General features: G+C 38.6%; 1 protein-coding gene across 3 annotated transcripts in view; it reads left to right on the forward strand.

The window, feature by feature from the left end:
• The window catches only part of LOC149778350 (heat shock 70 kDa protein 12A-like), a 62,501-nt gene extending 51,788 nt beyond the window's left edge, over positions 1-10,713 (forward strand). For all 3 annotated transcript variants that reach the window (XM_089939171.1, XM_089939173.1, XM_089939172.1), the window contains 3 exons: positions 3,939-4,160; positions 5,596-5,755; positions 8,528-10,713. In XM_089939171.1, coding sequence (XP_089795297.1) covers positions 3,939-4,160; positions 5,596-5,755; positions 8,528-9,969 — 1,824 coding nt within the window. In that variant the 3' untranslated portion in view covers positions 9,970-10,713. The remainder of the gene's footprint in view (positions 1-3,938; positions 4,161-5,595; positions 5,756-8,527) is intronic.
• The last annotated feature ends 202 nt before the right edge of the window (positions 10,714-10,915 follow it).

The following is a 10,915-nucleotide window of genomic DNA, read 5'->3' on the forward strand; positions in this document are numbered from 1 at the left end:
TCAGTTATTTAAGAGACGATATTTCATTTTCAGTCAAATTTCAGCCCCACAACCCGAATATTTAAGATGGTCCTCTAATAGTACGAAATCATGAAATACCAGTGGCACTAAAGTACTATCACATATATGTGAGTCGTACCAGTGTTGTGTCGTTCTACTAAAATATAACGATAGACATGCGTCATGCCAGTGGTTGTATCATGACACTGAATTACTAACATACCTGTGAGTCATGCTTGTGTCTGTGTCATGACACTAATATACTACCATACATGTGAGTTGCACTATTTTCTGTGTACTGAGACTGAAGTACTATCATACATATAAGTCGTACATGTGGCTGTATTATGTCATTAAGGTACTGCCGTACATGTTAAGAGTCTCAATGTCTAACACATGACACTGAGGTATTACTATACATGTGACATGTACGTTGTGCCATCAGCTGTTATGGCACTGAAGTACTACCAAACATGCGAGTCGTGCCTGTAGCAGTGCTTTGGTCAACATACGAGTCGAACCAATGTTTATGTCATGGCATTGAAGAACTACCATAAATACGAGTCTTGCCAGTTGCAGTGTTATGGTGGTTATACGAGTCGTACAAGTGTATGTGTTGTCACTTATGGCACTGAAGTACTACCACACATGTGAATGGTACCATTGGCTGTCTTATGGAACTGAAATACTACCGTAAATGTGAGTGGTACCATTGACTGTCATCTGACACTGATGTATTAATATACATGTGACTGGTACCACTGGCTGTCTTATGGAACTGAAGTACTACCGTAAACGTGAGTAGTACCATTGGTTGTCTTATGGCACTGGGGTATTACTATACACGTGAGTGGTACCATTGGCTCTTGGCCGAGTGGTCTAAAGCGCTCTCCGCTACGGATCACTGCCATCTCACCTCTGTCTGCGTGGGTTCGAGTCTAGGATTCGGCCAATGTGGGTATGTGAGAAAACTTGCCAGTAGCTTCTCTTGGGTCGGTGGTTCTTCCCGGGGTTTTCTCGGGTTCTTCCTCCACCATTAATACTGGCCGCCATGCATAGCCTATCGTGTGCTGAAAAATGGCGTTAAACCCAACAACAACAACAACAACAACCATTGGCTGTCTTATGGCACTGGGGTATTACCATACACGTGAGTGGTACCAATGGCCGTCTTATGGCATTGGGGTATTACCATAAACGTGAGTGGCACCATTGGCTGTCATATGTCAATGGGGTATTAATATATACGTGAATGGTACCATTGGTTATCTTATGGTACAGTTGGCTATCTTATGGCACTGGGGTATTACTATACACGGGAGTGGTACCATTGGCTGTCTTATGGCACTGGGGAATTACCTTACATGGGAGTGGTACCATGGGCTGTCTTATGGCACTTATATATTGTGGTACTGGGGTATTACCATACAAGTCAGTGTTATCATTGGCTGTCTTATGGCACTGGGGTATTACTATACACATGAGTGGTACCATTGGCTGTCTTATGGCACTGGGGAACTACCTTACATGTGAGTGGTATTATTAGCTGTCTTATGGCACTGGGGAGTTACCTTACATGTGAGTGGTAATACTGGCTGTCTTATGTCACTCTAGTATTACCATACACGTGAGTGGCACCATTGGCCATTTTATGGCACTGGTGTATTACCATACACGTGAGTGGTGCCAATGGCCGTCTTATGCCACTGAAGTACTACAGTACACGAGTGGTACCATTGGTTGTCTTGTGACACTGGGGTATTACAATACACGTAAGTGGTACCAATGGCAATCTTATGACACTGGGTATTACAATACACGTGAGTGGTACCATTGGCTGTCTTATGGCACTGGGGTATTACAACACATGTGAGTGGTGTCAATGATTATCTTATGGCACTGACTTACTACCATGCACGTGAGTGGTACCACTGGTTGTCTTATGACACTGGGGAATTACAGTACAGGTGATTGGTAACAATGGTTGTCTTATGGCACTAGGGTATTACAATACACGTAATTGGTACTAATGGCTGTCTTATGGCACTGGGTATTACAATACACGTGAGTGGTACCACTGGCTGTCGTATAGCATTGGTGTATTGCAATACACGTAAGTGGTACCAATGTCAGTCTTATGACACTGGGTATTACAATACACGTGATTGGTACCACTGGCTGTTTTACGGCACTGGTGTATTACAATACACGTAAGTGGTGCCAGTGGCAGACTTATGACACTGGGTATTTATGCTGTACCATTAATTTCGATTTTGTTGTCGAAAATGGGATAAAGCGAGCCTTGTGATTTTGACAACATTGATTCATGCTGATGCTTAATGAAACATATGACACGATATTAAATTTCATAAACATTCCATCATGACCGGGGTGTCACCACACAGGGGCAAAGGGGATGGGGCAGGCAGACAGACAGACAGTTAGATAGACAGATATATAGAAAGATAGATAGATAGATAGATAGATAGTTGTTGTTGTGGGGTTTAACGCCATTTTTCAGCACACGATAGGCTATACATGGCGGCCAGTATTAATGGTGGAGCAAGAACCCGGGAAAACCCCGGAAAGAACCACCGACCCACGAGAAGCTAAGCTACTGGCAAGCTTTCTCACGTACCAACATTGGCCGAATCCAAGACTCGAACCCACGCAGACAGAGGTGAGATGGCAGTGATCCGTGACGGAGAGCGCTTTAGACCACTCGGCCACCCGATAGATAGATAGATAGATAGATAGTCCAATCGTCCTCTGCCTTTTCAGTCATGTCGAGAAAGAAACCTAGGATGTAATTCGTAGCCACTGAGAACACTGTTTTGAGTTACTGTTTTTACATGCAATAATATCGCCGTGGAAGGTGACAAAGTCAGCGTGAGAATATTGTTAGTCATTGCAACTATAATATATGTGGTGTGCTCCGCCGGATGCGACTTACCAAACACATCAAATTGATATGTTATACATTAGTTCATGGGAAATGCAGTCTCTTTCCTCTGGAGTCACCAAGACACACTTAATCATCCTCCTCCCTACCCCGTCTCTCTATCTCTCTTTCTGATCACTATATAGCGAGTAAGTGTCCTTTAGGTGGCAAAAAGCAACGGCATGGAATATAAAATACAAGAGGCATTTAAATTCCTCAAAACCTTTAAGACATTAAGCATGTGCCGAAAAGGAACCAGCTTAAAATGGCACTCGGCGAGGAAAAGTGTAATAATTCAAAACGGTTAAAATATATATGTTTGTATTACAAACAACCTGATAAGGGACAAAACATAATAGGCTAGTACATAGCAGTATGTTTCAAAATGATTAATCTCTCTCTCTCTCTCTCTCTCTCTCTCACACACACACACACACACATAGTCCCAAACCCAAAAGCCATTTTCCACTTTCCTACTCTTCTGTGTAAGTGAAACACAGTTTGTCCACTAAACAGAGTATTTTTGTATCACAGTAATTTTTTGTAGCGAAATATTGGCAATTGTGGTCTGCTTTGATTGTTTTGCCATGTGAACATGTTGATTCTCAGCAGTTGCTTCACTGACCCAAGATTTGATCTCAAATATCAATGAAATAAATCATCATATTGACGTTTTTTTCGTTCTCAAAAAGAAACTTTTAGAGCTATGTGAAAACACCAGACGCTGAGGTTCAATTTTGAATTTTTTGGGAAAAATGCCACACAAGGGTGTCTGACAAGACAGCAATGAGCGGTGTAACTTTAAGAAACTATCCACAGCAAAACGCGGGGTTAAATCATTTTCTGTATTATAGCTTAAATGAATGATTTTGTATTTTGTATTTTAGTTTATTAAAATTTCTATCTGCTAGTAAGTACTAGTCCAAACCCATGAACCCCTTATTACGAAGGTTACACAGCCAGCTATTTCTAAAATGATTCAACGTTTTATCTGCAGGACTTGAGCTTCTACACGATGTTACAGGATGAATGTAATAAGTCTCTTCCTGCACTGACGGTCTTCTCCGCCGCTATCCGTTACTTGAAGAATGACCTTCTGGACACTCTGAAGAAAACAATGAAAGGGAGGATAACAGCCGATCACATATTATGGGTTCTGACGGTGCCAGCCATTTGGGATGACCGGGCTAAACAATTCATGCGTTCATCAGCGTTGCAGGTATGGAATCATCTTTATTTTTTATTGTCAGAGTTCCTTCAATTTCTAAGATCGATACTTATTGATGTATCTATGGTAATGGACGAAAGAAAGCGTATGATTGGCCTCAGGTCTCACTGGACAGTTTATCTGGTGAATTTTCATCCAACAATGACCTATTGCAGAAAAATGAGAATAATTTTACACTGAAGATACAAATAAAAACAAACTAATGATTTTTGTAGAAAGCATACATGTGAGATTTTGACTGTAGCAACCAGGTTAATTCCTGATGCAACTGGTGGTTTTTATACTGAACCAAGACTTCCACCAACCCCTAAATTTTACATTCATTTTTGACAGGAAATAGCTATTTTGAATATTTTCCTGTGACAAGGCAGCTAACAGAATCAGTAAGTGCCTTTTGCATGAATATAGTTCACTAGTACTATAATACATTAGCATACTTTTCATCACCCCTCAACCATCTTGATTTTTAGGTATTTACCTCTGTAGCAGAAACATATAAATACGTAAGCCAAGTCGGTTGCTCATTTGCAGCCCAAGTTACTCATTTGATCTTCAATGGTCATCTAATTGTGACACGCAGTCACCAACAAACCAACCCATTTCGAAGCCTAACTCAAAGGAAATCTAAACCACATTATAGATTTAGCTTCGGTGTGAATTTATAAATGCTAGGCTTGTGATAATTAGGTTCATGCCTTCTACCTTAAAAGTTAGGGTGTGTGTGTGTCAAAATACGAAACTATCCAGTGAGACCTCAGTGGTTTGACAAACTGTCGTATCTAAAAGTCCCTACTGAAGCAGGTACATATTTATAACAAGGTTAAATGGGCATGGGGACTGGTGCTTACAGAGAAGACGATGGGTACCGTAATCTACAAACCTGTGTTCGATTCCCAGTAGGCGAGGAATTAAAATTCACTAACCTGTATTATATATATATATATATATATATATATATATATATATATATATATATATATATATATATATATATATATATATATATATATATATATATATAATGCATCTCCTTATATACATTTATGAAAGAACGTAGATGTACGATACTATCGTAAAACGAGTAAAAAAACATCTGCAAATGAAATTGATTAACGGGTCAAATAATTCAAACTAGGGAAGACTTAAGGATACTGCACATTATTCTTCTATGTATTTGTGTTATTTCAACAAAGCTAGTAGAGACTGTAGTTTTGCTTGGAATAATGATATTGCTTGAAACTACGTTCATCAAATAAGTCTATTTAAAAAAAACACGTTATTAACAGCTTTAATATAAAAATAAAATTTAAAAGGTTAGTTCAGTCAATTTTCGTCTTTTTGTTGAAGTTATCGATCATGTGAATTTCAATGGTGACATGTTGTGATAAAAATACAGATATTCCTGTTAGATATAAATATGTTATAGGCTGACATTCGGGATGAAAATCTACTCTTGGCACTTGAACCAGAAGCGGCCTCTATCCTGTGTAGTTTGCTTCCGGTGCAGACGATGTATGGCGCGGATTCCACCGCCATATTGGCTACATTCCAGCAAGGGTCTCGATATATGATCCTCGACGCTGGAGGTAAACACAATTTACTGTCTTTTTCTCCATGTTTCTATAACGTAGAAACTTAGTGCATGCACAAAACGAGAGAAAAACAATACAAAATAGTATTCTTCTGAGTTAATACTAACATTCATAACTTATAGATAACACTTGCTGATAAATTGCAGACTGGAGTATAAGAGAGTGAAACACCATCACTGGAAAGGTGATGTGCGATAGTGTGACAGCTGTAGTGCTATATACTTCATCATCATCATCTTTATTTCCTTGCATAGAAGATTGCACGATATAACAATAAAATCATCTGAATACAATCAATAAATAAGTACAAAAAATTGAATATTAGAATAAAATTCTTACAGTATATCAAGCAATAAAGTCTCCCTCAACTGCATGAGTTGCAATTTTCAGTACCTTATTTGCAGGAGATAGCTGCTCACTGCATGACAAAGTATGCTGCATACAGGGCGAATGGCTTGGAGTTTTATTTGCCAATTACACCTGATGGTAACCTTTTACCTAGAAGATATTGCAGTTGCAGCTCATCTTCTGCATTAAATAACGTAATGTGCAAGCTCAGTAGAAATTTATCAGTAAGGAAATCCCAGGAAGAGTTTCTGATATTCGACATATAAGGACAGGCAACACAACAATGAAGTATCAAGTCTGTATAAACATTCCCACATCTGATACACATATCGAGCTGTCTTTGAGGAACAGCAGCCCACAGTTTAGCTACATATGTAGATACATTAGTGTGCTCTCTGGTTTTAGCCGACTGCCACACTGAGGCAGGTCGTAAGTATTCGTGTATCAAAGAGAATCTATAAAAATCTGCTTGATTAGACATGCGAACTCTCTAGAGACTGTTTTCATGACCAGCAATTGTTGACCTTAAAATTTCTTTCTAATTTTGTTTATCTGGAATTTCGGAATGCTGCAAATAATCAGTTGGATACTCGAGCAGGTCAAACTTCTTTAACGTATAATATAAATTTGAAATTAAGCAGTAGCTTGACATGCATCCGCTTAAATTATGAAGTGAAATAACGCAACGTTAAACACACGTTTAGTATGTACGTTATTAGGCATCAAACACAGTCTGTGTAAAAACATCAATTTTCTTCTATCAATTTTGGACTGCGATAGATGTCCATCCTAGCATCCCCAGGGCTATGTCTGATCTTGTATGTGTTGGGAAGCCTTGTAAATGTTTGGCAAAATACCTCGGAGTTTTGTCCAATGAAGAGAGGTCACTTTTTGAAATGTTACACCATAATTTACATAATTTACATAATAAAACATTGAAGAAAAAAGTACCTTTTTGACTACATTTGCAGCAACGAAAGGATTTAAACCATTCCGTTTAATGCCAATACCAAACAGACCGTGAAAAGATTTTTTTTTCCTTTCTTGCATGCATCGAGTATTGCGTCATGCGACGTCAGTTTTGGGTTAATGCGGTGTCCCAGATGTGTTGCCGAGTCAGTAACCTGCAAACTTGACGGCCCAAGATACAATTTCATATTAACATACTTTTTGCATTGGTGACCGAAGATGATAATGTATGATTTTGTGACACTAAGCTCGAATCGCCACTTATTACCGTAGGCGTATGCTATATCTAACAGCTTTTGTAGATTGCTAGGATATATGGCCAAAAGTGAAAAATCGTGAGCTAGGGTTGGATTTCCCACAGCTAAGGATCCAATCTTTGCTCCAAATCCACCATTTTCTAACTGTAGCAGCAAGTCAATTATAACTATTGTGTACATCAATGTTGACAAAACACCCCCTAAATTTGTATACATGTTAAAAAATATCAAAAGGGATTTACACGTAATTCCCAACATGAATAGTTTAAAAAATAATCCTTTTGTGCCACACGTATCAAATGCCTTTTTTTGTATCAAGAAAAGCAGCAAAACCCCGTGAACCCATGTTTACATTAAAGTGTACTGATTGCAACAGTAAAAAACTCGCTGTTGTGCAGCTTAAACCCTTTTGGTAACCATGTTGTTGTGAACTGGGTATATTAGAATTAGTATCTTTGAGCCAATTTACCTAACGTTCATGAATAATTTTCTCAAAAGTATTGTAAATAACAGGCTATAAAGTAACAGGCAACTTTCGAGGAGTTTTTTGATTTTCTGTTACCTTTGTACAGTAGTATTACTAACCCGTTTTTGCAATCTACAGGTGACTTTTCTACTGAACCAATACTGCCACCAGCCCCTCTTTTTTACATTCATTTTTGACAGCAAAGAGCTATTTTGAATATTTTCCTGTGACAAGGCAGCTAAAAGAATCAGTATATGCCTTATGCATGAACAACGTTCACTAGTACTATAACAAATTAGCATATTTTTCATCACCCCTCAACCATCTCGACTTTTAGATATTTACCTCTGTAGCAGACATAGGTAAATACGTAAGCCAATGGTATTCTGTCTGTGTCTTTTGAGACGTGTCATAACGCTTGGGAACAAAGTAAGTCTATTTCATTAATGCTGCAGACGTTGTAGTGTAAAATAAATTCCTTCTTACTTCTGTGTGAAAACGGACCACATTATTATACACTTAAAAAGGAAGGATATGTATTTATTATGGTATATCACTGGTCTTAGATCATAGCAGTATTGGAACAGAACAAAGAAAGCACGGAATAAATAGTGAGGTTTCAGTTCGAGATGCAGGTGAACTCAGTGTTTGTCTAGCTGCAATTATGCTCCCTATTTTTTGCATTGGTTTGATTTACCTTGATATATTAGTCTCGGAATATTTCAGGTGGTACAGCCGACATTACAATTCACGAGGTAACGTCCACTGGGCACCTGAAAGAGCTATGCAAGGCCACAGGTGGAGCTTGGGGTGGGACTTCCGTTGATAGAGCTTTCGAACATTTCCTTATTGGCTTACTTGGACTAGACGTCTTTCAGTGTTTCAAGAAAGACTGTACTGATGATTACCTTGACCTCTTCCGGACATTTGAAGTTAAAAAGAGAGTAAAGCTGGAGGATCCCATAATAATGAAGATTCCAATGACATTGAAAGAAATATTCGAAGAGATAAAAGACATTGTTCTTCTTGAATTTCTTTCTAGCCTTAAGTTTGGGGGAACAATCAAAGGCTGGTTCAGAGATCAGGATCTGAATGTCTACCTCGTCACAAGAAAACGTAAGACCACCCTAGCAGACAGATCAGTTTATGAAAAGATGTTCAGGGAAGAATTGGAGTTTCAGCTAGATAAGGACCCATGTATATATTTCAGGCAGTTCCTGGAGGAATTAGTCGGTGTATTAACTTATGACAAATTCTGTACAGAGCAACCAGAAGACCATCGGAGACTCCTGGAAAGCTTTAAGATGCAATTGGAACTGACGAGCATTTCAAGAGCTTTTGGGGTGCAGTTGTCAATTCCTGATTCGCTGTCACGGTTATATACAAAGTTAACTGGCAAAGATTTTGACTCAAAACTTAGTCTCAAAGAAAAGGAAGGTCCTGTTTCTCTATTAAAGGACAAAATGAAATTAAAATCTTCAGTGATGCGAAGCTTCTTCAATTATTCGATTCAAAATATAGTTCGTTACATATCAAATCTGCTTGAAAACAATGACATTGGGAATCTGGAATCCATTGTTATGGTTGGAGGATTTTCGGACTGTCATTTACTCCAAGATACAATCAGATCCCACTTTCCTTCAATGAGACTGATCATTCCAGCGGATGCCGGACTGTCGGTTTTAAAGGGGGCGGTCATCTACGGTCATGATTCCTCTCTCATTAGCCAGAGAATCTGCAAGAGGACGTATGGCGTGGAAATGATTGCACGTTTCATAAACGGTCGACATGACATCAGCAAGAAAGTCATTATAGATGGTGATGAACTGTGTAGGGATGTGTTTGATAAATATGTCGAAATTGGCCAAATCGTTACTCTGAATGAATGCGTGGCAGTTAGAAATTATCGAGCTGCAAAAGAGGAAGACCCCTATATCACCTTCATTGTATACACATCAACCAGTAAGAATCCTATGTATGTCGACGATGAGTCTTGCACTAAACTCGGTACCGTAGAAATTCCAATAACAGATCAGTCGATACCCTTAGCAGACAGGTGTTTCACCGTCAGCTTTGTTTTTGGAAATACCGAGTTAAAAGTGGAGGCGAAGGAGACAAGAACAGGAAAAACTCATGAGGCAAAACTTGATCTGCTTGGACACCACTAAAGAATAACGCCGTGTGATGCATGTCATGTACAAACTACTATAATTAACAATGTCCCATCGCATCGCACGTGGAAAAATAATGTACATTGAACTTTTAGAAATGTTCATTGATATAATAATCCTAAGAAAAAAGGTTCTCAGTTGTTTCTAAGTGACAGTGTAGTTTGCACATTCAGCTTTACATCTGAAGGCACGTTGGGCAAAAGAAAGCGAGAACATTATAAGACAAAAAGCTAAATCTTCCTGCACAGCGTTAGTCCGGGTGACTGTTATTGATGTCGATCATGGAGAGGTTTGTGTGTGATTTGATTATTGTGCGCCTGTGTTCATCACATATGTATATTTGAGCATTATCGAGAATATGACCCTTAAAGATAGATACAAAATGTGAAAATGTACTTTTATGCAGTCGAGGAAGAATGTCTTCAAGTAAAAACTGATGTATTTGAAAATGGAATAAAGACAGAATACCACTACTACTACTAATTAACGTTTAACGTCATAAAAAAACTATTAGCACTGTTTGTTGTTTTGGACTCCATCCTCGTTAAGTATGATACTAAATATGATAATACCATATATTATCAGTGTATATAGAATTCAAATTATATAAAGACGTGTTGATGACGGACGTACCAGTCCAATGACTATCAGTATGTATCTGGAAAGCTGCTGGTACCAACATAAACAATTATTTGCTGTTTCGTGTATCTGTATTAAAGTATGTTTGCTGTGGTCTTTTAATGACATTGTTCACCTGCCTGATCGTTTCTCGATTCCATTTGTATAAGCAGTTCTTGTTACTCCTCTTCTTTCTCTAAGACCTGGAAATAATACACTGACCTTGAGTCTGCGATTAAGTTTCCACTCCCTGTCAGTTAGAAACGAGCATTCAAAAGCAGTGCCATTTGTGATTGGTCGAAATAAAATATCAGGGTCAAAGTCA

This window comes from Sinohyriopsis cumingii, chromosome 17 (genome assembly GCF_028554795.1).
Source record: "Sinohyriopsis cumingii isolate HCF-2022 chromosome 17, ASM2855479v2, whole genome shotgun sequence".
Classification (NCBI taxonomy): domain Eukaryota; kingdom Metazoa; phylum Mollusca; class Bivalvia; order Unionida; family Unionidae; genus Sinohyriopsis; species Sinohyriopsis cumingii.